This window comes from Phacochoerus africanus, chromosome 14, assembly GCF_016906955.1.
Source record: "Phacochoerus africanus isolate WHEZ1 chromosome 14, ROS_Pafr_v1, whole genome shotgun sequence".
NCBI classification, from domain to species: domain Eukaryota; kingdom Metazoa; phylum Chordata; class Mammalia; order Artiodactyla; family Suidae; genus Phacochoerus; species Phacochoerus africanus.
The window spans coordinates 18,346,344-18,371,063 of NC_062557.1; the positions used below are offsets into that span (position 1 = coordinate 18,346,344).

Consider the following 24,720-nt stretch of genomic DNA (forward strand, 5'->3'; position numbering starts at 1 on the left):
CTTTCAGGCAGCAGAGGGCGGAAAACCAAGCGATCACCGTCAGCAAAGAGAACGTACAGGTGACCAGGGCCAGGTCCATTATTCCTCCAAGCCACTGTCCCCAGAACCCCCTGCAGAGAGAACCGTGGGTGCAGGCTGGCCTGGTGGGGGTAGGGGGGAGGTCCTAGGAAGTGATGCTGTGCCCCCACAGCTCTGGTCCCAGGTCCCCTGGAGTCTGAGCACTCAAGTGGTCTCGGCCACTCAGGCCTGTCTTCTCCCCACCCCCAAGGCCTCCACAGAAGCCTCAGCAACTGTTCTCGCGAGACCCAGGAGAGGGGCAGGCCAGCCGAACACAGAAGAGGAGGCCGCAGAAGCGTGCGGCTCTGCCGACCCAGATGGAGCCAGCAGTGGCCGAAGCCCCAGGGGCTGAGCAGGCCTCCCAGAGAGCGAGGGAGTTCAAGGGCCTGGGGGCCCATGCAGTGCAGTCAGGCCCAAGTGCCATGTCCCAGAGGTGAGCAGAGGGACTGGAGGCCAGGCCTGGGTCTCTGGGTTTGGGGAAAGGCCTGCCTGGCCCTGGCATCTGTCTGCAGCATGTTCGAAGACCTTTCCACCCTCTTCCCCCTGAGGCAGCTTTGCAGACAAGAACCTGCTACCCCTGACACCCCGGCAGCTGGCAGGTAAGGGCCTCAGGGCTGGAAGCTGGGAGGAAAACCAGGGGGTGCTCAGAGCAGAATGCAACCGACTTGGCTGCCCAGGGGCTGGGAAGGCTGTGAGAAGCCAAGCCAGTGATTGTATTGGAACCTTCTCTCCCTGCCAATCAGACTTGCTCATCTCTGCTACCCCAGGGTTCACTGCTGGGGGTGGGTGGGGGAGTGTGAAGAAGGGATGGATGGATGGATTGGTGGATAGAAAGTATTTAGAGGAGTTCCTGTCGTGGCTCAGTGACTAGGAACCATGAGGTTATGGGTTCGATCCCTGTCCTTGCTCAGTGGGTCAAGGATCCGGTGTTGCTGTGGGCTGTGGTGTAGGTTGCAGATGCGGCTCAGATCCAGCGCTGCTATGGCTCTGGCATAGGCTTGGCGGCTACAGCTCCGATTAGACCCCTAGCCTGGGAACCTCCATATGCCAAGGGTGTGGCCCTAGAAAAGGCAAAAAGACAAGAAAAAAAGAAAGAAAGAAAGTATTTAGATAGTGGATGGATGGATGGTAGATGAATGAACAGAATGGAAGGAAGAAGGGAAACTGGGAGAAAGGATGGAAAAAAAGAATCTGAGGTCTCCACCCTGCTGGGGTTTGGGGCTGTGGGGGCTGTGAGTAGGGGTGGAAGGAATCCCAATGCCCTTGCCAAGATCATGCCCTGATATTGGCAGGGACCCCTCAAAGCAGAATCATTCTATTCATCATCAGTGATTTTCAGTACCTGCTATGTGCCAGGCACCAGCAGCGCTCAAGGAGCCCTCAGGCACTGTCTCCAGGGCCAGACTGCTGGCGTCCAAAGCCCAGCATTACCCCTACTGGAGACATGACCTTGGACATGAGTTTTTAATGTTTTTCATATAAACATGTCCAAACGTGAGTTTTCAACACGAGAATTGAATGGACACGTAACAAGTGCCAACACACAGCAGCCACTGTTTTCTTTACATTGTTATAATACCCAGGGGGTTGGTGGACTCCAGTCTTGTCTCATCCAAGCCACAGTGGGCGAATCTCAGGGTTCCTGTGTGTGCTCTTTACCTGCTGCCTTTCCCCCTCCTGGCCCTTAGCGTTCCAGGATGTCTTCAAACTGTTCAGCTCCAGCCCAGCAGGCACCGTGGACATGCGCAGCATGAAAGCTGCCCTGTGCAATGCAGGTGTCCAGCTGAGCCCACAGGAGATGTGTGAGGCTCTGGGGCAGGCAGACTTGGATGGTGGGTGTCCCCATCCCTGCCCTCTTGTCCCCTCCCACCTCTAGCCCTGAAGAATGCCTCCCTTGCCCACAAAATCCCTGGCCTGGTCCTTTTTTTTTTTGGCCAGGTTGTGGCATGCAGAAGTTCCCAGGTCAGGGATGGAACCCAACCCATGCCACAGCAGTGACAAGGCTGGATTCTTAACTGCTGGGCCGCCAGGGAACTCCTGCCTGATCCTATTTTTAAAGTTTGCTCTTCCAGGAAGCCTGCCCTGATCAACACGCCTGTCCCCTAGCCCCTAAACATTCCTGCTGGCATAATCCTCATCCTGACTTGGGGCTCCCCCAGGGCAAGGGCTATTTCTCCCCCACTTAATTTGGGATAACACTTGGCTAGAGGCAGGACTGCATTCTCTAAAGCCTGGAACCGCTGCAAGCCCCTAACAAGTACGCACAGCAGGTCTTCTGCTTGCCGCAGGCACCCGCAACACCCTCTCCTCTCTCTCTTCCCAGGTGATGGAAGCGTAAGCTTCGAAGACTTCCTGGGTGTCCTCACTGACAGCCACCGCCTGGCTCAGTGCTTGGGTGAGGGGCGGGGCTGGTGGGGCGGGAATGGGCGTGGCCTGGAGGAGGCGCCTCCTGACCTCCCCCCTGTTCTCTGCCCCCAGGCAAGGTGAGGAACAGCAGGGTCTGTGACCCCCACGGCTTGCAGACTCTCTTCTTAGAGACGCTCTTCAAGCTGATGAGTCTGGGCTTTGTGCCCCACAAGTCAGCGCAGGAGGTGATGAGGTGGGCACAGCTGTACCCAGCTTCGGGGCCCAGGAGGGAAAGAGCGGACTCTGCCCCATGCCAGAGTCCCCAGAGGTCCCTGCCCAGGGGCGGGAGCCCCAAATTCTCGGTCAGTTTCCTGGGCCCCAACTTGCCCCAGACAAGAGACAAGTGGCTTCCCGTCCTGCTTTGGTGGCCCCACCGGTGAGATGGAGAGGACTGGGGGAGGCGGTGTCTTAGGCGGCTACCCACTTTTCTCCTTCAAGCTACTACTCCAGGAAGCAGCGGTCTCTGCGGCTGAACTGCAGCTGGAAGGGCGGGCCCCGCTGCCACGGCAGCACCGGGCGCTCTCACGCGGGCCTCGCGTTCTTCTGCCAGGCCACGCGCCTCAGCGGCCTTTCCAACGCCGAGCTGGCGCGCACGCTACAAGGACTGCACAAAGCGGGTGCGCCCGGGGCTGGACGGGGAACCACGAGACTGAGACTGAGGACTCTCTCAGGATCTGCTCTCAAGACGGGCCCTCCTTTTCCTCGTCCCAGGTGCGCGCAGCCCCTACTCCCAGGTACCTACCCTGAACGGGCAGATGCAGCCAGAATGCTACACGCAGAACCGAACCTCGCGCCCCGAAGTCCGACTTCCCAAATCCTACCGGCGCAGCCGCCCCAAGCGCCAGGTCGATCGTGAGGTAAAAGCCGAGAGTCAAGTCCAGCGGGCGGGGGAGGGCCTTGCAGATAAGGGGCGGGCCGTGTGAGGGGTGGGCGGGACCAAGAAAGTAGGGGCGGGGCAGAAGAGACCTTCCTCTACGCCTACCCAGGTAGGAGGCGGGACTGGAGGGAATGGGGAGGGGCCGGCAGACAGGTGGACTGAGGTGGAGAGAGTCCTGGGTCTCTAACCCGAGTTTGACTCCCCCGCACGCCCCCTCTGCGCTTCCGCAGGGTTCCTGGGCCAGCCACTGGGGTATATGCGCCCCTCGAAGCTGGCTCCCTTCCCCCCAACTCTAGTGCAGAGGCAGCCCTGCTTCCCTCCTCCAGCCTGTTTGCAGAGACCTGCTATGAAGAACTCGTACAAGTAGAGCGTTTGCTGAGCGAATCGGGCTGCACGTGGTGGGGGCGGGCACGGAGCGGACGCGAGACTTTTGGAAACGTCTTTATTAATCTTGTATAAAAATAAGGTCCATGGAAAGTCTCCGGAGCTGGGGTCGGGTAGAGGTTGGAGGGGGCGCGAGGTTGCACTTTATAAGTTACAGGTCAGGCTCCCGCTGAGGCGAAGTATGGCTACTGGGGGAAGAGTGGTGCTGCAAGCAGCATTTGGGGAGAGGGACCGCAGATGCTGCCCCCCTTTGGCAAGATGAGGTGGGCCCCTGGCTGGGGACCTCGGTGGAGAAGGCTGCCCGGCCCAGCCGAGCTAAGGACCACCTTTCTTGAGCTCCCGGCTTGCCCCTCACCCCGAGAGACCTCACAGAGTCCATCTGCAGAAACAGTGGCTACAGCGAGATGTCAGAGGTGACCTGTAGGGGGGGTCCCGGGGGGCGCCGACGACCGCTGCGACGGCCTGTATCTGCGCGGATGTAGGGCTGGTTCCGCAGATCTGGAGGCCAAGAGGAGAGACGCTTACCTTTCAGGAGTCTGCCCAGGGTTGGGACTACCACTCCAGGGCACAGGCCTCTCCCTCTAGGGACACAGGCTGTGTGCACGTGAGAGGGGGCCTGTTTTTGTTCACCAGACCTCCCGCAAAGGCACCCCAGCCATGCATGGCCCGGGGGAGGAGGGAGGCCAGCAAGACGCGGCCCCCCAAAGGCCCGCGGCCACTGGGATCAGAGGCCAGGCCACCGGATACCTGGGGGCTAGAGGGGGATCTCCTCTCCCAGGCTGGCCTCACAGAGGAGCCTGGACGTCCTCTTGCCAGTGCGAGCCGTGAAGGGCACCGTCTTGAGCACTGAGGGTTGGAAGGGAGGAGGGGGAGAGACAGGGAAAAGGGAAAAAAAGACAGAAAAGTAGCAAAGAAGCAGTGAGGCAGCCAGACCCCCAGGGCTGGGGGAGTGGGCAGAGGACAGCACAGGACAGACCGAGGACAGGACAGGACAGGCCCGACCAAGCCCTCACCTGTGATGATATCTTCAATGGCCCCATCACGGTCACTCTCGTAGATGAGGGGCTCCTTCTGCTGCTTCCGTTTCAGCTCAGAAATGAGGTCCATCTGCTGCCGCCTGACCTTGGGCGGGGACTGTGGGGAGGGGGAGAGGGTATAGCTCCAGCTCCAGGATCCCCGCCCCCCGGCCCCCCGGTGCCGCTAAACCCTAGAACATCAGCCTGGCCCCCTACAGCTGACCCCGCACTACAGGGGGAACCCTGCCTTGGGCAGAGTCAGTGCATGACCCTGAGGGTATGGAGGAAGTCAGACCTTTGGGATAAGGACACCAAGCATCACTGAATCCCAGTGCCAAGTTCAGGGGCAGCTGCCTACCTTGGGTGCTGAGGGCTCCCCTCTACCCGCGGTGTCGGTGCCCGCCTCCTGGGCAGCTGCTTCTTTCTTCCACTGTTCCACCTCCTGCTCAGCTTTCTGAAGGGTCAAGATGGATCTGCATGAGGGGAGTCCTCCCTTCCGTCTCCCACCCCGCACCCCTCCCACTGCTCCTGTGGAGAGGCCACAACGCCCTGCAGAGGTCCCAGCCTGCCCACCAGACCCACGTACCTTATAGGCTTTGATGAAGCGACTAAAGAGGGAAAAGAACATGGAGGGGGACGTGGTCTTGGGGTTCTCGCCAAAGTACTCCACCACAGACTCGTAGGCTTCCTGCGGGCACAGCCTGTCAGCCCCACCAGCCCAACGTCCTCCTGCTCACTGCTCTGTACCCGCTTAAGATACCGGCTACTTCGTCCCTTCTCCTCCGGGCAGGTGGCTGCTCCCTCCTGCCCCATCCCCCAAGGCATCCCTGCTGTGGTCACTCCAGGCCTTGGCTACACAATCCCACCGGGGTAGCCCTTCACCCCACCACCGGGGCCCAGGCAGCCCAGCCCAGCCCACCTGAGCCGTCTTGCTGTCTGCCAGCAGCTTATCCATGGTGGGTGAGTTAGCCCTCAGGAACTCCTTGAGCACCACGCAGTCATCCTGCCGCACAAACTCCCGCTGGGTCAACTCCAGGCCTCGCTGCAGGGAGCGCACGTCCCCTAGCACACTGTCCAGGGACACTGAGCGGGAGGCGGGGCAGCAGAGAAGCGGGAATCAGGCAGCATTCCCATCCGATTACATCCATGCTTTCTCCAACCCTGTATCAGTCCCCCAGGCTGCGGCCCTCCTCCCACCCATACCTGAGCCGGCCTTGTCCAGAAAGTGCAGGTCACTGTGGAAACCTGTGAGCTGGGGGTACTTCTCAGCAATGACCTTCACCAGGTAGTGCAGCAGCGTCTGCTTTCGATCGGTCGATTTCATCTCCAGCAGCTGCGGTGAGGACCTGCTGTAAGCCACAGGCTACCAGCTGTCCCCCATCCCCCAGACCAGGGACCTCCCTCTGCCCCCCCTCACCGCATCCAGACTCTGCAGCCGGAAGCCATAAGCTGCTCCACGCTTGCTGCTGTTCATGTAGTTGCCGAAAGCCAGGACGATCTGAAGGAGGAGGGGGAAGCTCAGCAGGGTGCTGTGGGGCCGAGGGAACCCCCTGAAGTATAAACTACAAGACGAAAAGGTGGCAAAGAGCAAGCCCTACACTCAGCCCCACTGCCCTCCTGCGTGGACCCCTCAGGTCCATGACACACATGTATGCATGTGTGTGTGTGTGACATGTGCACAACTAACACGGCGGCATACCCAGTTCTGTCATCTGCTATCCCTGTCCAAAACTCGGCATCACCGCCTCTCTCACAGCCTTCCTATTGGTTCCCTAACAATAGGATGCTCTGCTAATGAACCCTCAGGCTGGGTGTGAGGTGGGCTGTTGTAACGGGACCCCCACCCAACCTGAACTTTGTCCTTCTGAGCTTGGATGTGAGAAGTGGGAACGTGACAGTTGTTGCAGCCCAGGGATGGGGGCAGGGCCTGGGTCTACCTCTCACACAACCCAGAACAGACAAGGTGTCAGAGGTGGCCCCCCGCCTCCGAGCCCCCTGCCCCAGGCTCTCACCTCAAGGATCTGGCGGAGTCTGTCTGAGGACTTGATGGACATTGAGGCCGCAATGACAGCATTCAGTTGCTGAGGGCGGGATGGGGGAGGCATGGTAAGTTGGGGAGGGAGCAGGTGGCTCACCCCCGCCCAAACCCAGATGCTCTCTTGGAGCCCAGGCCACAAGCTGTCTCCTCCCGAGCCCAGCCCAGGCCGCACCGCCCTGCCTGCCCGCGCACACCGGCATGAGCAGCTGGGCAGTGTCTGGGAAGTTGCCCAGGAAGATAAGCGTGTTCATGCGCTCGGGCAGGCGGGGGATACGGCTGAAGCGCAGCATGAAGCGGTCCTCCTCTGACAGCTCCTCTATGGGCCGCTGCTCCTGCTCGAACCGGGTGATGAGGCTACGCTCATACTCCGTAGGCAGGAAGCGGGTCAGCAGCTCCAGGAAGTCTAGGCCAAGGGCCTGCAGGTCGTACCTGTGAGGCAAGAGGCGGCGTCACTCCACACCCACCAGTTCTTGAGAGCAGGACTACACCTACCCCATCACCGGATGGAATAAATGAATTTGAGTATTTGCCATTGCCAACAGCTCCAGTGAAAAAGATGAGAGGTGAAGGAAGCTGGGAGCTAGGAAGCCCAGAGTCCCAACCATACATCAGTGGAAGATGCCCAGCTGTGAACATCTGGGCCTGAGTGCAAGGAGCCAAAAGGCAATGGGAACATCTCCACGTGGGCAAGGACCCCGTCTGGGCATGGACCCCGTCTGGGCATGGACCTCAGTTGTCTCAGGCTGAAAGTGGGAACAAGGTTCCCTGCCCTACTCTCTGACCAGTGTTGGCATGACACTGGATGGACTCTGTCCCAAAGTTGGGGTCTTTTACTAGGATCTGCCTAACAACCCCAGCCTAGCAGAGGGGCTGGGCTGCCCAGAAGCCCGGGGCAAAGGTACTCACGTCTCAATGGCCTGGCAGATGCGGTCAGCCCCCAGGTTGCCCTTGCGCAGGGTGATGGCCAGGTTCTTGGCCCGGTTGGCCTCGATGAGCGTGGCTTTGCTGGGGGCCTTTTGGGCTGCCTTACTCTTGAGAGCAGTAAGGTCTAGGCTGGGACCTTGGGACTTTGTCTTGAACTGCTCCTCAAAGTCACTCATGTCCAGCTCCTGTGGGCACAGGGAGAGGAAGTGGGGCTGGACAGGGCCGGGTCTTGTGCGTTCCTGGCTGAGCACTGTGCTAGAGCCATCTATCCAGCCATGACCAGGCCACTAGCAGAGAAACTAACCAGTACCCAGCCTGATCACTGGCCTAGATGAGGGAAGCAGGAGAAGCACCCAAGCCAGGGGACCCAGATTCCAAGCCATTTCAGCTAAAGGAAGAGCTGAATTGGCTGCGGTTAAAAAGAGGAAAGGGAAGGAAGGGTATTCCGGGCAGAGGGAACAGCATGAGCAAAGGCCTAGAGGCAAGAGAACACATTTCTTTTGGAAAACAAAGTGTAATGAGAAGGACTGAGGCCCTGGCTGTCTGTGGGAAGGTGGTGGGAGAGGGGCCTGAGAAGAGGAGAGAGAGGCCAGACTTAGGGGAGAAACAAGCTGCTCTGCAGGGATGGAGGGAAGCCTCCAAGGGAGTCAGGATACACTGCTTACTAGACACACACTGCTTACTAGATACACTAATCCAGTTTGGCTAAACGCCCTTCCTTGGCCTCCATGTCCTCCTTTGTAAAACCAGGTAGAGGAGGTGAACCAGGCAGGTCCCCTCCTTCTCTGGTGCCCACACAGGAAGCAAGGCAGGCCCACACTCACCCGCAGCACCTTCTCGTCATTGATCTCAGTGAAGACCGTGCCTGTGATCTGGTTGGGTTTCAGGGCCACCCAGTTTAAGAGGGGCATTCTAAACTTGGTCTGGATGGGTTTCTTGGGCTTCACACCTGGGACAGAAAGGGAGTGGTCACTGCGGCAGAAGGAGGGTGGGGGTGCTGGAGGGAACCGGGGCCCAGGCCCAGCAAGACGAGAGAGGGGAGGCTGGAGGCGGTAGGAGGCACACAGAAGGAGGCTCCTGGAGGACACTGGAGCCAAAGCCCCTCCCTCCATCCCTCCCCCGCCTTCTTGCCCTGGTCAGTCCACTCACCTGTGCCCATCTCCAAGCCAGGCCCTCCAAGAGCATCAGAGGGCCCTCCCGGAGGTGGTGGTGGGGGCGGAGGCACCGGCCCATCAGCGCCTGGAGGCGGCGGTGGGGGCGGGGGTGGGGGCGGCTGGTCTCCTGGCAGGGGCGGCGGGGCCGGGGGCTCCGGGCTGCCTGGGAGGGGCGGGGCCAGTGGGGGCGCCAAGGGCGGGGCTTCCGGCTGGGAGGGGAGACCCGACAGTGGGGGCAGCGGCGGTGGTGGAGGTGGAGGTGGAGGTGGCGGTGGGGGTGCTGCTCCGGGAACCGGCTCTGCTGCAGGTGGGAGTTCTGAGCCCAGCGAGAAGCGGGGAGGAAGGCGTGTCAATTCCGGAGCTGGGGTCTCCGCCTCCCTCCCCGCCCTACGCATGCGCACTAGACTCACGGCGCCCACCCACACCTGCTCCAGGCACGCCCATAACCCAAACCTATCTCTCTCACCTCTCCCCGCCGGAGAGGTCCCCGGCTCCCCCCTCTAGGCCCTGGTTACCCCATCCTTACCCCCACCCTGCTTGAAGTTCCTACACACCTGGGCTCCGGGGTTCGGTGGGCACCCCCGGAGTAGGGGCATCACTGCCGCTGGGGGTTGCCAGAGCGACCGGGAGGATCTCGATGGAGACATCATCCCCGGGCCCCCTCAGGATACGGATTAACCCCTTCTCTTCCAGCTCCTCCACCTTCAGCTCGAGGGCCGAGGGCCGCGCCGGGGCGAGGGCAGGCACTTTTTCAGGCTCAGGCGGATGTCTGGAGGTGCCCATGGGAGTCGACTCGCTGAAGCGCTCCTGTGAGCCCCGGGAGAGGAGTTAGTACCCACCGGCAAGCCTGGCAAGGAGCCCCCATTCTCTTGCCGCGAGGGGTCAAGCCTAGAAATCCCAAACAGTCTGTTCTTGGGAGCCTGACCCACCCCTGGCCCGTCCCACACCTCCAGCCTCACCCGCAGGGTCTCCAACTCCTTTCGGGCCTGGCTCAGCTGCTTTTCCAGCTCCGCGATCTTGGCCATGGATTCGTTCTCCGCTTCCCGAAGCCTCTCTGTCAACTGTGGCACCAGCACATGGTGAGCTCCCACCCGCAGCCGGGCACTGGCACCGCGGATGAGGGGGCGGCATCAGGCATGCCTGCCTGGAGGGCTGGGGGAGGCTTCCGGATGTGCTTAGCCCGGGGTGTTGCGGGTGGGCCGAGCCTGGCACTTGAACCCAAGTAGATAAGGTACTGGGAGCAAAGTGCTCTCAGGAGGGGAAACCGAGGCACCACTGATGAGGGACGAAGGTGGAGAGGAGACCCGAGGTAGCAGAGGCACCAATTTCCACCCAAATCAGGGCCTGGGGTCTGAGCACCTGCCTTCCTCAAAAGTCCAGCCCAATGTAGGAGCTCAATGACAGAGACACCCAAAGGATTCGGGTCAAACTCAGGGCCTCAGCACAGCCACCCCCTAATCCACACCTAGAAGCAGCATTGAAGGCCCAGAGCCTGATATCAGTGTGGGGCTCTGTGGGCCTACTCCGTGGGCCAAGTTCAAGAGCAGCTCTCACCAGGGCCACCTGCTCCTGCAGCTCCTCCATGTGCTCCAGCACAGCATTCTTGGTCTCAGTGTCCTCCAGCAATGCGCCCACATCAAAAATATTGTCCAAGTATGCCTGAATCTGCACCTGCAGCTTGTCACTCTCCGTGAGCCGAAGCCTCTGTCCCCCAGATGGAAGGTTCAGGGTGAGGTCTGGTGAGAGGGGTCTTTCCAATAGCCCCCATCACCATCAGAGCCTAGAAGAAAGGGCCTGAGCCCTAGACCACTTTTTATTTTTTATTGAGCTATAATACATATACCATAAAATCCACTTTTTTTTTTTTTTTTTTAGGGCCACACCTGAGGCATATGGAAGTTCCCAAACTAGGGGTCAAATCGGAGCTACAGCTGCCAGCCTACACCACAGCCACAGCAATGCCAGATCTGAGCCACGTCTGTGACCTACACCACAGCATTGGAGGCCCAGTGACTGATTATCAGTGGGGGTCAACTCGCTCAAGGCCCAAACACCAGATCCTTAGCCCCCTGAGCTAGGCCAGGGATTGAACCCTCATCCTCATGGATACTAGTCCGGTTCATTACTGCTGAGCTACAATGGGAACTCCAAAATTCACTATTGTAAAGCGTGCCATTCAGTCGTTTTTAGTATATTCACAGGGTTATGCAACCATCACCACTATCCAATTCCAGAACATTTTCATCACCGAGAATAGAAACCGTGTACCTGTTAGTAGTCACTCCTCATTCTCTCCTCTGCCAGCTCCTAACAACCACCGTTTTCTGTCTCTATGGATTTACATAGTCCAGACATTTCATATAAAGGGATCATATAATACATGAACTTTGTGTCTGGGTTCTCTCACTGAGCATAGCATCATAATGTTTTCAAGGCCCATCCGCATTGCACCATGTATCAGTAGCAGTATTTCATTCCTTTTTCTTTTCTTTGACCGCACCCAGGGGCATATGGAAGTTCCACGGCCAGAGATCAAATCTGAGCCTCAGCTGCAGCAATGCCAGATTAAATCCACTACACCAGGCCAGGGATTGAACCCACGCCACCACAGAGACAATGCCAGATTCTTAGCTGGCTATGCCACAGCAGGAACTCCTAGTACTTCATTCCTTTTGATGGCTGAGTAATATTCCATTGTATGGATAAATCATCCTAGCCTGCCTTTCACCTTTTGTTGATCCTGGCTTTCAAAAATCCAATCCCAAAGACTCTCCTCCTCTGGGAAGCCTCACAAAAAAAATCAGAGAAAAAAGCCACAGCTCCTCTGCTCAAGCTGGGCCAGGGAGTACCAAGCCCCTCTGCCCACCTTCCCCAGAACAAGGAACTCCTCCATGACCCAGACCAGTATGAGCCAGCTCCTGCTTTGGCCCAGTATCTCTGTGCTCCCCATTGTGTGCTCATCTCAGTCTGGTGCTCCCAGAGCCAGATCCAGGGCCACCTAGAACCTGTTCTAGCGCCTGCAACAACAGCTGCACGGACTGCGCGCATATGGCAGGGACCATTCTCCACCCTTACGGTCTTTATTATTTCTGTCATTCTCCTATTTTACGGATGGGACAGCTGAGGCTCAGAGAGAAGAGGCTTATCTAAGATCACATGGGCGAGGAGTGGCAGAGCCAGGATTTGAACCGAGGCCTGCCTGACCCCAGCACCTGGGCTGTTAACCACTGGGCCATACTCTCCAGTGGGCAGGCGGTTAAGTCCGGGGTGGGGGACGGCATAGGGTTTACCTCCAAGTACAGGTCCAGGCCCAGGTGGGTGAATTCATACTGCAGGAAGACGCGGAAGTTCATGTTCTCCACCGAATGGACCACGATGTTAATGAACTGCATGCAGGCCACCTGCAGGAGGGGCGGGGGCGTGCGCAGGTCTAGGATCCTCTTGGTAGGGGCTTTAACCCCCAGCCCCCCACCCGCACCACGTTTCTCACCCCACTAACCCAGCTTTGTCCCCTCCTCCCAGCCTCCCCCTTGCTGACACCCGCCCCTCCCCCACCAACCACTCAGTCCTGATACTTGGCAGGAGCGGAGCCCAGATCCCAGGTAGGCAGGCTCCTGGCTGCTCCTTGCCCCGGAGAGTGGCCCAGCCTAGGCTGGGCTCCTGAGCTCACCATGAAGTCGATGTTGCTGTCCTCGTTCCGGAAATATTCCATGAGCTTTTCAAAGCGGTGCTGCTCCCCACATACCTGGCCGGGGGAACAGCTGTCACTGAGGTCCCAGCGACAGACCTCCTAAGCCATCTTCCTGCTACCCCTGTTATGTCTCTGCGAGCTCCTCTCAAAGTTAAACCTAAGTCAAGCCATGGCACTCTTCTGCTCAAAACCTCTATTCCCTCTCGATCACTCAGAGCCGTCCCCACACTGTCTCCATTCTGGCCATACTGGCATCCTGGCACATTCCCAGCCCAGGGCCTTTGCACTTGCTCTTCCGTCTGCCTGATGTGCTCTTACTCAAGCAGCCACCACACCAATCCCTCACTCCCCTCACGGCTTTGCTCAAATCTCACCTCCGTGAGGCTTCCCTGACCACCTAGCAACCGGTTCCCCCTCCCTCTACAGCTTTTTTCCCCAGAGCATTAACAATTTCTTCATACAGTATGCAATTCGCTTATTTATTATATCACTGCTTATCTGTCTTCCCACGCCTTCCTTGTTTCTTTGTGAGTGTATCCCAAAGGCCTACTGTGTGCCTGACACATAGTAGGCACTCAAGAAATATTCATTAAAGGAAGGCAAGGCCACATCCTGCCTTATGCATCATAATCGCATGCAGTTACTTCTCCTGAGCCTGTCAACCAGAGCCAACAGCTCCAAGATGTGTGGGTCAAGTCCCCTTTGGATCTGGCAAGGCCGAAGGGCAGAGGTTCAGCAGATCCCCAGAGCTGTCCCTATTGCCCCAGGCAGTGCCCCTGCGTGAGCCTGTATCTTCCCTTCAGGGTTTCCCCATGGGGAAACTCCCCAAATACCCACGCCCAGTATCCCTAGCTGCCCGCAGCAGAAGCCACAGTTGCCAGCCACAGGGCTCCAGCCACCCTAGAGGGGCAGGTACATGCCTGGGGGGAGGCCCTCCAATACCTCCTTGAAGTTGTCAAAGGCTGAAAGGATGATGTCGTGTCCTCCCCGCACCAGACACACAGCCGCCAGCAGCTCCAGCACAAGAGCCTTGGTCCTGGGGAAAGAAGGCACGGGCTGTCCCTTGAGAAGAGGCAGGCCCCACAGCAAGGGTGGAGGTGGGCCTGGCGAGGTCGAGGACAGGGGCGCTGATGGAGGGGCAGTAGTGCTGAGAACTGGGGGACAGAGCAGGCAAGGAGTTCAGGACACGGAGAATGTGGGTGTGAAGAAAGGTTAGGGGCCTGGACCTCACCTGGGGTTCTTGTTGTTGAGGCTCAGCGCAATCTCATTGACACAGGCTGGGTGGTTCATGACAAGGCTGAAGCCAGACTGGGGAGAGAGGAGAGGTCAGCTCCTCCAGGCAGACCCCCGGGACTGCCCACACAGACCCCCTCCTGCCCCAAACCTCCAGCGGCTCAGTGCCATGCCATTTGGGTCTCTAAATGCCCTTAAGTTTAGGAAGGTTGTTTGTCTGTTTGTTTGTTTGTTTTCTTTTTAGGGCCACGCCCATGGCTTATGGAGGTTCCCAGGCTAGGGGTCTAGTCAGAGCTACAGCTGTTGGCCTACACCACAACCACAGAAATGCAGGATCCGAGCGGTGTCAGTGACCTACACCACAGCTCACGGCAATGCAGGTCCTTAACCCAGTAAGCAAGGCCAGGGATCGAACCCGCAACCTCATGGTTCCTAGACGGATTCGTTTCTGCTGTGCCACAACAGGAACTCCTTTAAGAAGTTCTTTATATCCAATCACAACCTCTTCGGCAGCTGTGAAAGCCTGGTCCCCCTTTTTATTTTTTTTATTTATTTGTTTTTTTGTTGTTGTTGTTGTTGTTGTTGCCATTTCTTGGGCCGCTCCCGTGGCATATGGAGGTTCCCAGGCTAGGGGTCGAATTGGAGCTGTAGCCACCGGCCTACACCAGAGCCACAGCAACGCGGGATCCGAGCCGCGTCTGCAACCTACACCACAGCTCACGGCAACGCCGGATCGTTAACCCACTGAGCAAGGGCAGGGACCGAACCCGCAACCTCATGGTTCCTAGTCGGATTCGTTAACCACTGCGCCACGACGGGAACTCCTGGTCCCCCTTTTTAAATACCTTTGTCTATTCAAATGCCAGTGTCAAGACTCAGCACCCTGAACATCGTGAGTCCTCAGAGGCTAAGTGAGGGACAACCAGCTTCACCAGTCACCCCTCCAAACGAAATAAACCAGAGGCTCCTTTCTCCATGGGCCCGGTATCTAGCCTTTCTTGGTGGGGGTGCCTAAGTCCCCATGTGGGACATGTGCGTGCCCCTCAGCCAAGTACAGGGTACTCTAGGGGACCCCACCAGGAGGGGGCAGAAATCTGGGCTTCCCCTTAAGACTCATCATTCAAGACCCTGCACTAACAGCCCAGATCCCCAGAGTTCTCCAGTGGGGATCGGGTGGGGGGACAGCTGATCCCAGAACCTCAGCAGCTCAAGCAACCCCAGGCTGGACAGGAGCAGCTCCCTGGGTCCCCAAATGCCCCAGGCCCACTGACCCACCTGGTAGTTCATGATGGCACGCAGGCACATGATGCAGACATGGACATCATCCTTCTGGCTGACGATGCGGGAATTCCGCAGAGCCTTCCTGCTGTGGGCCGGGGTCAGCCTAAGCGGGTGGGGAGGAGGGAGCAGGGGTCAGAGCCCACACCCCGCTTCCTGTTCCCCCTACCACTCAGATGGCCTCCAGAGTAAGAGGGGACACATCTGGAAACTTCTGCTTCCCATCCACCCGAGCAAAAAGGCCAGCTGAGGACAGGGGGTCTGCCTCAGTCCTTAGGGTTTGGGGCCTGGCATTTCAGAGGGAGGCGAAGGATAGGGAGTCAAGGAAACTAAGATCCCTAACAGCAACTTGGCATCAAAAACGGTTGCTGCACTGTGGGGACGGAGAACTTAACAGGGGAAAAAACTGCCACAGCTTATAAAACACCACAAGTGCTCTCCACAAGGTGGCGCTCACTGCCACATGGGTTTATCTCCCATTTTGACTTTTTTTTTCCTTTAGGGCCACACCTGCGGCATATTGAAGTTCCCAGGCTAGGGGTCCAATCAGAGCCGCAGCTGCCAGCCTACACCACAGTCACAGCAATGCCAGATCTGAGCCTCACGGCAATGCCAGATCCTTAATCCACTGAGCAAGGCCAGGGATTGAACCCGTCTCCTCATGGATACTAGTCAGGTTCGTTACCGCTGTGCCACCACGGGAACTCCCTGTCTCCCATTTTGAGAATTCGGACTGCCTTAGGTCCAATCCCAACTCACCACTTACTAGGCAAGTGGCTTAATCTCCCGTGCCTCAGTTTCCTCTTTTGTAAAATAGGAATGGTAATAAAATACCTTCCTGATAGGGTTGTTAGAACTATGAAATGAGCTTCGAACAGTGCCTGGCATATAGTAAGTGCTAAATGAATGCTCTCGCTAATTCTTTGCTAAAAGATGCGTGATTTTTTTTCTAGCTGCCTCAGAACCACCTGTTGACACTTCCACATCAGGTCCTCTGGGCAATTCTGTCACATTTCCAATAGCACTGGGAGCCCCTACTCCTCCCTCTGCCTCCCAATTCCCCATCATTGCTCAAATAGGCCTCTGAGTCTTTGCTCATGCTGTTCCTTCTGCCTGGAATGCCCTTCCATGTCCCCACCACTGCCTGAAAAGCCTGTATCCATCTGCAAGAGACAGTTCCAGTGGGTCATCTCTTCTGGGAAACCTGCTCGATGCCCCCAGGCAGTGGCCACCTCCCTTCTCAGAACTCCCAGCCATGCCTCCATGACAGCCTGTCTTACACTGTCCCCTACTAGACGGAAGGCTCCCAAGGGCAGAGTAATCTGTCTCCTGAGCACCCTACCATCATGCCTGGTACATAGTAAATGCTAAAAAAGTGTTTGTTGAATGAATGAATGGACAAAGAAGTATAATGTGAGAGTTTGGGGCTTAATTTGAAGCTGGTTCCCTAGACCCAGAGTAGGAAGGGAAGAAGCTAGGGGTCCACATGAGGCTCCAGGGCCATCTCCTTCCCTCTCCCCACCTCCCAGCAGGATGCCTGAAGTTAGGGTGGGCTGACCTATCCAAAGCAGCTGAATCCAGGGGTGTCCCCTGAGTTGAACACCTCAGCCAACCCCACCACCACCCTGGAAGCCAACCAGGCATGCACCTGCCCCCAGGCCACTACATACCGGGGAGAAGGGGGGCACCTGGAGGCCGCATGGGAGAAAACAGGGGGTTAGATGGATACAAGAGAGGTCCCACCAACCCAGAAACCCTCTCCTTATCCCAGAACACACCCTCACCCCAGATTCCAGCCTCTAGGTACCCACCCCCAAGCCTTTTTTTTCTTTTTTTCTTTTTAGGGCCGCACCTGCAGCATATAGAAGTACCCAGTACCCAGGGTAGGGGTCAAATTGGAGCTGCAGCTGCTGGCCTACGCCACACCCACAGCAACACCAGATCCGAGCCATATCTGCAACACACACCATAGCTCACAGCAACGCCGGATCATTAACCCAACCCACTGAGCAGGGCCAGGGATCGAACCCGCATCGTTATGGATGCTAGTTGTGTTCGTTACTGCTGAGCTACAACAGGAACTCTGCAGAGGCATCTTAATACCCACCTCCTGAGCTCTGTGTAAGGCCCTTTCTCTGTCCCTGATGCCAGGCTACCCCTCCCACCACGCCCAGAGCCCAGGTGAAGCAGGCTGGGTACAGCAGTCCAGGGTTAAATTCATTCACCCTGCTAACCCGCCGCCCCTCCATGGGGCCCACATACTTGATGGTCAGGTGGCGACTCTTGGGCTGCGCTGCCAAGGATGAGGGCGGACCCTTGCTGAGATCTTCCACCGACTGCTCCAGTGGCTTGCTCTTCTCGGAGCCCGGGGCCCCATTGTCCGTGCTTTCCATGTCATACCTGCCGGGGTTACAGTGGGAATGGAGGCCGACACCGCAGGGCATTTAAAGGGGGAGGGGAAGAGAGGGGAGACAGATCTGCAGGAGAGGCTGGAGGTGGTAGGAGGAGGCTGTGTCCTTGGCACTGGGCTGGGCACAGCAGGAAAAAGGGAATGGTGAGCCACGCACGTCCCAGCTGGCCACAGAAGGCCACATCCCTCCTTGTCCCTGGCAGGCGGTCAGGAAGGCACCTCACTCAGGCCACCTGCAGGGCTCCAGGGCGGGCCCGGGCTGCGCTGCTTGTAAGTGGCCAGAGGAGTGGGTGAGGCGGGGGAAGGCAGAGCGCTGGGGCCGGGGCTTACGTGACGGAGCACTGAGCAAAGGCCAGGTACTCGAGCAGCACATCCAGGCCACGGTTCTCCTCGTTGAGGAACTCCTGCACCCACCTGCAGGGCACAGGGCTCCGTCAGGGCCGGCAGGGAAGGAGGGCCCGCCCAGAGTAGGCACAGCAGGGCCCCTGGATGCCCTTCCCCAGGAAGACAGCAACCAGCCCCCGCCTCAGAAGACCCGGCGGCGCCAGGGGGTGATGCTAGAGGACTCAGGCAGGCCCCACGGCCCAGCCACCCCGCAATGGGCAGGCGGAGGGTGGGCAGGAGAGGAGGACCCCCATCCTGGAGGAGGGGCAGGGGCGGATAGCAAGGGGAAGCCCCAGGGGCTGCCTGGAGGCAGAGCCCTCCTCCGCCCTCTCCCTCCCCAGGGAAATCTGAGCCCTCGCTCACCCAATGTGGTTGGTCCTCAGGGAGATCTCCAGCTCCCGCAGCACCTGGGTGGACTCCTGAACTCGCCTCTTAAACTGGGAGCCAAGAACAGGGGAGTCTGATGGGCAGAGCCAGGGCCTCCTGCACCCGCCCCCCCCCACAAGCCCTGAAGCAGCAGCCGGCAGTGCCCACCCTCCCCCCACAACTGGCCTTTCACGCTCAGCCTCCCCCACCTCCTCCACACACCTGCCGGGCAGAATAAGTATCCTCAGGCTACACACATGTCCCCCCCCACAAACCCACAGGGTGCACCCCCGCATAGCCGTGCGCAGACGCGAAGGAGGCCTCCTACACAGACCTAGAGCGCACGCACATGCACACCCACACCCATACGTGGGGACAAAGGGTACACACCCCTTCAAACATGAATAGCCTGGCTACACACACACACACATATGCACATCCATACACAAGTACTGTGGGTACACAAACATCAGATACTCACACACCCATACACAGACACACAGGGTAGACACACACACACACACCCATACGTGGACTCAAGGGTACACACACATCTATCTGTGGACACAAAAGGACACACATAACACACACGCACATCCACGCCTGGGCACACAGTGTGCACACACACACACACTACACACCACACACAAGTGCACGCATCTGAGCATAAACAGAATCTGCAGAGGACCCCGTGAGAGTGCGTGCCGGGCGCTCTCGGTCCCCTGTAAATACACACACACACTCGTATATGTAGCCACACAAGCCTGCAGGAAAGTTAGACACATGTTACTCCAGCTGCAAGTGCAGAGGGAAAGGGACAGAGAAAAGGGGGAGACATATACCCCCAGGTTGGACATCCAATCTGCTGCTACCTTGCGGCTGACCCCACCAGTTTCCAGGTAGCTCTTCAGCTTCTGGATATAGGCTGCGGGGGGGTTCTTGACTTGAAACCGCTCCTGGGGAGATGGAGTGGGGTGTACAGGGAACCGGCAGGGTGTACAGAGACCCCAGGCCGGAGGGCCGGCTCTTGTCCCAGAGGCCCTTTCTCAGCTCTGACCCAAGGTCCCAGGCGGCCTGAAGATCCCTCAGAATACCAAAGGCATAAACCCAGGCAATCCACTAAAAGACCCCAGGCCCAGGCCTGGCCCGCCCTCCCCTCCCAGGCCAAGGCCTACAACAGCCTGGCTGAAGCATGGAGGGGGCGGTCCTACCACACACCCCGCTCTGGGCCCAAGGACTCAGACAGGCCGGTAGGTGGCACCCTTCCCGACACCTGCCCTCTCTGGGCCACGCCCAAGCCCGGAGCTGGAAGGCCAAGGAGGAAGAACACTCTGGAGGGGCCTTAAGAAGGGCCCCCGCTTCTGGCCAGCTGAGGGCCCTCCCCCAGGGCTCCACCCCAGGGGTCCCATCCACCTGTGCGGGTAGGTGCCCGTGTGTGCTGTGTCCTGGGCTCAACAAAACAACTCCTAACTCCACCGCCCCACCCAGGGCTCCAGGAGCCACTCACACACCAGACAGGGGCCACACCAAAGGCCCTCTACCCAGGGAGCTCCCACGCTGCCCAACCCAGACCTCTCAGATGTGCCCAGCCACCCCCTCCCTCAACTTCCCACTTCACCCAGGCCTTTGAGTCCCCAACCTGAGATGCAAGGCAAGCGGCAGGGACCCTTACCACAGCCCCTAAGCCTCTGAATGCTGCTCCCCACCCTCTCCCCCAGCCCTGCCCCGACAGCTCATCCTATTCTGGTCCATTAGCAGGAGCCAAAGGCCCAGCCCTTGCTCCCAGGGGAGGCTCCCTTCTGCCCAACTCCCCACCCTCTGCCTCCCTCCCTGGCTGAATCGCTGACACAGTCAGGCCCCACTCTGCCCCAGTGGTGGAAAAGGGGTCCTCCCTGCTACCACAGACAGCAGCCCTACAGCTTGGGGGAGGTGGGGCGGGGCAGCCAAGTGAGCTTCAGGGGTGGCAAGTCCAAGCCTCCAACGGAGCACCAGGAGACAGGGGTTCTAGTCCCAGCTCCGCCACTCGCCACTGGGGAACTGGCACTTAGGGAGGTGTTTGGTTGTCTGCAGCTCCTCTGGACCCAAGGTCAAAGGAGGACAGGGATTCCTGGCCATCTTCCCCACCTGCCATGGGGTGGAACAAAGATGTCCAACCCTGGGGCTGCCCCTTCTCTTCCCCAGCCCAGAGCTGGACAGTTGACAGAGGCTGCTCCAGGACACTCGGCAAGGAGGATGAGGACACAGCCCCAGCTGCACTGGCCAGTGCCCCGGACCAGCCCTGCCAGCTCTTCAGAGGGCAGATCCAGCCCTGCTCAGGACTCATAAGGACCCTGGGGAGGCCCATGCCCCAGAGAGGGGGATTCCAGAGTCCTGCAGATGCCACCAGCACCCGGCCTCTGGGCAGGGTCTTGGCTTGTGGCAGCCCCAACCAGGCCAGGGCAGGGCACCCCAGTGATGGAAGGGGCCTGTACCCACCTGGTCACAGATGAGCTCCCACTTCTTCTCATTGTCATACTGGCTCAGCAGCTGGACCTTGTCTGGGGGCAAGTTCATGCAGTTCTGGGGAGGAAGATGACAAGGTAAAGCCACTGAGTCTGGGGCCTCAACACCAGGGGCCGGGAGGCATTTTCAGAGTCCCCACCAGAGGCCACCCCCTGAGATGCTGTCATACATATGAGTCCCCGTCACCATGGCACCTCTGGGGATAAGTATCATTAGCCACTGAGAACACCAAGGCCCAGGAGTGGTGCACCTTTCCAGAGGCCCAAAAGAAGAAAGTAATACTGGGATTTGTTTTTTGTTTTGTTTTGTTTTGTTTTTTGCTTTTTGCTTTTTTAGGGCTGCACCCGCGGCATATGGAGGTTCCCAGGCTAGGGGTCTAATCAGAGCTACAGCTGCTGGCCTACACCACAGCCACAGCAATGCCAGATCCGAGCAGCATCTGCAAACTACACCTCAGCTCAAGCAACGCCAGATCCTTAACCCACCGAGCGAGGGGTTGAGGATCGAACCCGAGGCCACGGATACCAGTCAGGTTCATCACCGCTGAGCCACAGCAGGAACTCCTGACACTGGGATTTGAATCTTTCGACTCTGCCTGACTCCAGGACCTGAGCTGTCACCCCCCACAGTCCCGCAGCACACCTGGCATGGAGGCAGAGAGCATGGGCTCTCAGCCTAACTTCCTGGGACCTCAGGCACGCCCAGGCTCATTTCCCTGTGAGCGATAGATAAGGGGGTATCACCTCTTCTGCCACGTGGGTGGGAAGCTAACAGGGAGCCATCTCAGCCAGGCCCAGGTACGGCCAGGCATGGACCAGCCAGCCACAGCAACATGGGATCTCAACCACGTCTGCGACCTATACCACAGCTCACGGCAACACCGGATCCTTAACCCACTGAGTGAGGCCAGGGATGGAACCAGCATCCTCCTGGATGCTAGTCAGATTCGTTAACCACTGCACCACAACTGGAACTCCCAGCACAGGTGTCTTGAGAACTTCACCCCAGAGCCTCTGGCAAGGACACCAGCCCTCTCCCACTTCATCACTTAGGGAAGGAGGGAGCTGGGGACAAGGTGAGGGAGATGAGGGCAGATGTGCAGGGAGTTCCAAGCAGGTGCCTTGCAGCTGCAGGGGCCACGGGGATTCCCAGGGACGGTTGCCCTGTCACAGGAACTAGGGAGGGCAACCAGCACGCTGGATCTGTGGTGCTGGTGGCCCAGGCTGGGACTCCCCTCAAGAGCTAAGAAGGGTCAGCATTGCTCTGCCTGGGTCCTCCTCCCCCAGCCACAGAGGACAAGGGTGCAGTGTGCCTGCCAAGCTTCTACCCCAGAGGGCAGGTGTAGGGTCCCACCGGGAATCACCAGGTGCCACCAGCACCAGGGTCTCCCTGGACCCCCAGGACCTGGCGTGTCTCCCTAACAGACCCAGGAAAATGATGCCAGAAACCCCAACTCAGTAAACCCCAGGTTTAGTGAGGCTCTACTAGGTGTCAGGCCGCAAAAGGCACCCTCAAGGGGCTCAGTCCTCCCTAGGGGTGTACGAGGCTCAGGGAGCCCCAGCCCAGGGTGGAGGAGGCCCCTGCCCCCAGCTCTGATGGCTCAGAAGGCACATCCTCAGTCACATGGCCCTGAGAGGAGGCTACAGCTGGAGCAGAGAAGGGGCCACACCCACATAAGGCTTCTCAGCCAGCTTCCTCTCAGGGGTGCTGGGCCTAATTCTGGGGCTCTGGCCAGACCTCACCCCCAAAATCACTGCTTTAGGTCAGCCCCAGACAACAGGAAGCTGGGTGCCTTCGGCCCCTCCTTGCCCAGGCTTTCCGGCCAGGGCCCCACTTGAGAGGTGAAGAGGCCCATCCACCGGCAGCCCCGCCCCCCCAGGCTGGCTGGGGATGGGGCTACGTCATTCCTCACCCCCGTTGCGAAAGCGGAGCCAGGACTGAGGAAACCGCCACCGCTGCAGTCTCCTCTGCCGCCCTCCCCCAGTCCCCAGCCCGCCATCAGCCAGGACAGTCCCTGCCACCGAGAAGGGGCAGCGAGGGGAAGGGGCCCTGGAGCCCAGGGGCGGGTCCTCCTTGGCCAGGGAGGCCTCCCTGGAGTCCGTCTCCCTTTCTCCCAGGTCCCTCCTGATCCATCCCCACCCCCGCAGAGACCCAGGGTGGGGCAGGCCCGGAGTGGGAGCGCCAAGGCCAAGGGGAAAGGAGGAAGCAGAGAGAGAAGGCAGGCGCCGCCAGGGAAACTGCACCGCTGTCCAGAATGGAGGAGGGAGACGGTGGCGGGCGCAGGCAGGCGCAGGGGAGTGGGGGGCATGGACGAGCCGCGGCCTCTGAGCCGCTTCCTGATGTGGGTCTTCGACGATGTGGGTCTTCCGGGGCCCTCGCCCACCCCAGGGGACTTGTTGGCTCTCGGAATAGCCCCCGTGGCGCTTCTAGAGGCAGCAACTAATCATAATAATGACCGACCAGCTTTGGTGCCAGCTTTGCCTGGATGCTTACTGCGCCGGGCACTGCTCTGAGCCCTGCTCACAGATGACAGCCTCCCAGCCTTACCGCCATTCCTGGCACCGTTAGTCCCATCTCACAGGTGCAGGCACAGAATAGTTGAGTGACCTGCCCAAGGTTACCAAGCCAGGAAGAGGGGAGCCGGGCTGGCTTTGAGCCCTGAGCTGACTCTGGACCAGCGCCCTGGACCACTCCTCCGGTTCAGCGCCCTGCTTGTTACTGGGGAGGGGGAGGTCTCTTTGGGGGGGAGCGCACCTGTCCCAACAGCGGTGGAGGGCAGGGCGCCCCTTGGCCCCTTCCCCACCTGGGCGTCCTCAGGCCCCCGGGCCTGCATGCCAGCCTGCCAGACGGGCTAAATTTAGGCTCGGAAATCAGAAATAGCTCTGACGGCGCTGAGCACTAATTAGCAGCTGCTCTTCGGCTGTGCCCACCGAGGAGATGGGTACCCTAGGGAGCAGGAGAGGGGCCAGCGGATGCCATTCACTTGGAGAGGGGAAGAGGCCATCCTGGAAATAGCGACAGACCCCCAGACTCAGGGTCCCCAGCAAGGAGGCAGCACCACGGGGCTGGGGGCTGGAAGACAATCCGGAGGTTGGCTGATGAGGGCTTAGCACCCAAAGGGGACAGAAAAGGACAGGGAAGTCCAGGTGTGTGCAGGGGGGAGTACCTGCCTCCTGTGAGCGGAGGGGCAGCTCTGATGGGGGGAACGTGAGCTGGAGTCGGGGGACCCAGGCCCTGGGCCCATCCAGCCTGACTGCCCCTTTGCCTCCTAAAACCTCACCTTCCTCCTCCATAAAATGGGTACACTTCCCTCCGGCCTCAGAGACTCACTCACAGAGCTCCTGGGAATTCCCATTGAGAAGCTGTATTCTTTTTTTTTTCTTCTCTTTTCTTTTTAGGGCCTCGCCCACGGTATGTGGAAGTTCCCAGGGTAGGGGCTGAATCAGAGCTGCCGCTGCCGGCCTACGCCACAGCCACAGCAACTGCGGCTTCTTAACCCACTGAGCAGAGCCAGGTATCAAACCAGCATTCTCAATGGAGACTAGTCGGGTTCGTTACTGCTGAGCCACACGGGAACTCCAAGAAGCTGTATTCCGATGTGATTAATAATACTCTTCAGGGAGTTCCTGCTGTGGCACAACGGAATCAGTGGCATCTTGGGAGCACTGGACGAAGGTTCAATCCCCAGGCCCGGCACAGTGAGTTAAGGATCCAGCATTGCCACAGCTGCGGTGTAGATTGCAACTACATCTCAGATTTGATCGCTGGCCCGGGAACTCCATATGCCCCAGGGCAGCCAAAAAAATGAAAACAAAAACCAAAAACCACTTCAGGGATATAACACTATGAAAAGGCATTTCACAGGTTTGGGGGTTGGAAAAATCCATGGTAGACCCCAAAGTGAGGGGTGTGAAAACATCCAGATAAAGCAGACCTGTCTCCAAAGCTCAGCCAAACATGGACTGACCTCCCAGCCCCCTCTCCCTGAGGCCCTTCAGGC

General features: G+C 58.8%; 2 protein-coding genes across 6 annotated transcripts in view; one reads left to right on the forward strand and one right to left on the reverse strand.

The window, feature by feature from the left end:
- Positions 1–3,816, forward strand: LOC125114088 (spermatogenesis-associated protein 21; the record flags this gene model as incomplete). Its single annotated transcript, XM_047757163.1, has 9 exons — positions 1–59; positions 269–489; positions 603–656; positions 1,746–1,889; positions 2,381–2,452; positions 2,536–2,656; positions 2,902–3,080; positions 3,175–3,308; positions 3,534–3,816. Coding segments are annotated over 9 exons (1,158 nt in total), but the record flags the coding sequence as incomplete, so codon positions are not given.
- FMNL1 (formin like 1) overlaps positions 3,769–24,720 on the reverse strand; it is a 26,854-nt gene continuing 5,902 nt past the window's right edge. The window contains exons 2-28 of one of the 5 annotated variants that reach the window (XM_047757159.1): positions 20,694–20,777; positions 19,061–19,174; positions 18,216–18,289; positions 17,799–17,882; positions 17,321–17,458; positions 16,729–16,746; positions 15,056–15,164; positions 13,779–13,855; positions 13,490–13,583; positions 12,527–12,601; positions 12,147–12,257; positions 10,411–10,560; positions 9,816–9,917; positions 9,411–9,663; positions 8,852–9,172; positions 8,527–8,651; positions 7,685–7,887; positions 6,973–7,207; positions 6,753–6,821; positions 6,158–6,238; positions 5,944–6,073; positions 5,660–5,823; positions 5,327–5,428; positions 5,099–5,194; positions 4,738–4,858; positions 4,472–4,570; positions 4,164–4,222 (exon numbers count right to left, since the gene is read on the reverse strand). In XM_047757159.1, coding sequence (XP_047613115.1) covers positions 4,479–4,570; positions 4,738–4,858; positions 5,099–5,194; positions 5,327–5,428; positions 5,660–5,823; positions 5,944–6,073; positions 6,158–6,238; positions 6,753–6,821; positions 6,973–7,207; positions 7,685–7,887; positions 8,527–8,651; positions 8,852–9,172; positions 9,411–9,663; positions 9,816–9,917; positions 10,411–10,560; positions 12,147–12,257; positions 12,527–12,601; positions 13,490–13,583; positions 13,779–13,855; positions 15,056–15,164; positions 16,729–16,746; positions 17,321–17,458; positions 17,799–17,882; positions 18,216–18,289; positions 19,061–19,174; positions 20,694–20,777 — 3,222 coding nt within the window. In that variant the 3' untranslated portion in view covers positions 4,164–4,222; positions 4,472–4,478. Of the gene's footprint in view, positions 4,223–4,471; positions 4,571–4,737; positions 4,859–5,098; positions 5,195–5,326; positions 5,429–5,659; positions 5,824–5,943; positions 6,074–6,157; positions 6,239–6,752; positions 6,822–6,972; positions 7,208–7,684; positions 7,888–8,526; positions 8,652–8,851; positions 9,173–9,410; positions 9,664–9,815; positions 9,918–10,410; positions 10,561–12,146; positions 12,258–12,526; positions 12,602–13,489; positions 13,584–13,778; positions 13,856–15,055; positions 15,165–16,728; positions 16,747–17,320; positions 17,459–17,798; positions 17,883–18,215; positions 18,290–19,060; positions 19,175–20,693; positions 20,778–24,720 lie in introns of those variants that run through there. The other 4 variants (XM_047757158.1, XM_047757162.1, XM_047757161.1 and 1 more) reach the window with 4 other exon arrangements.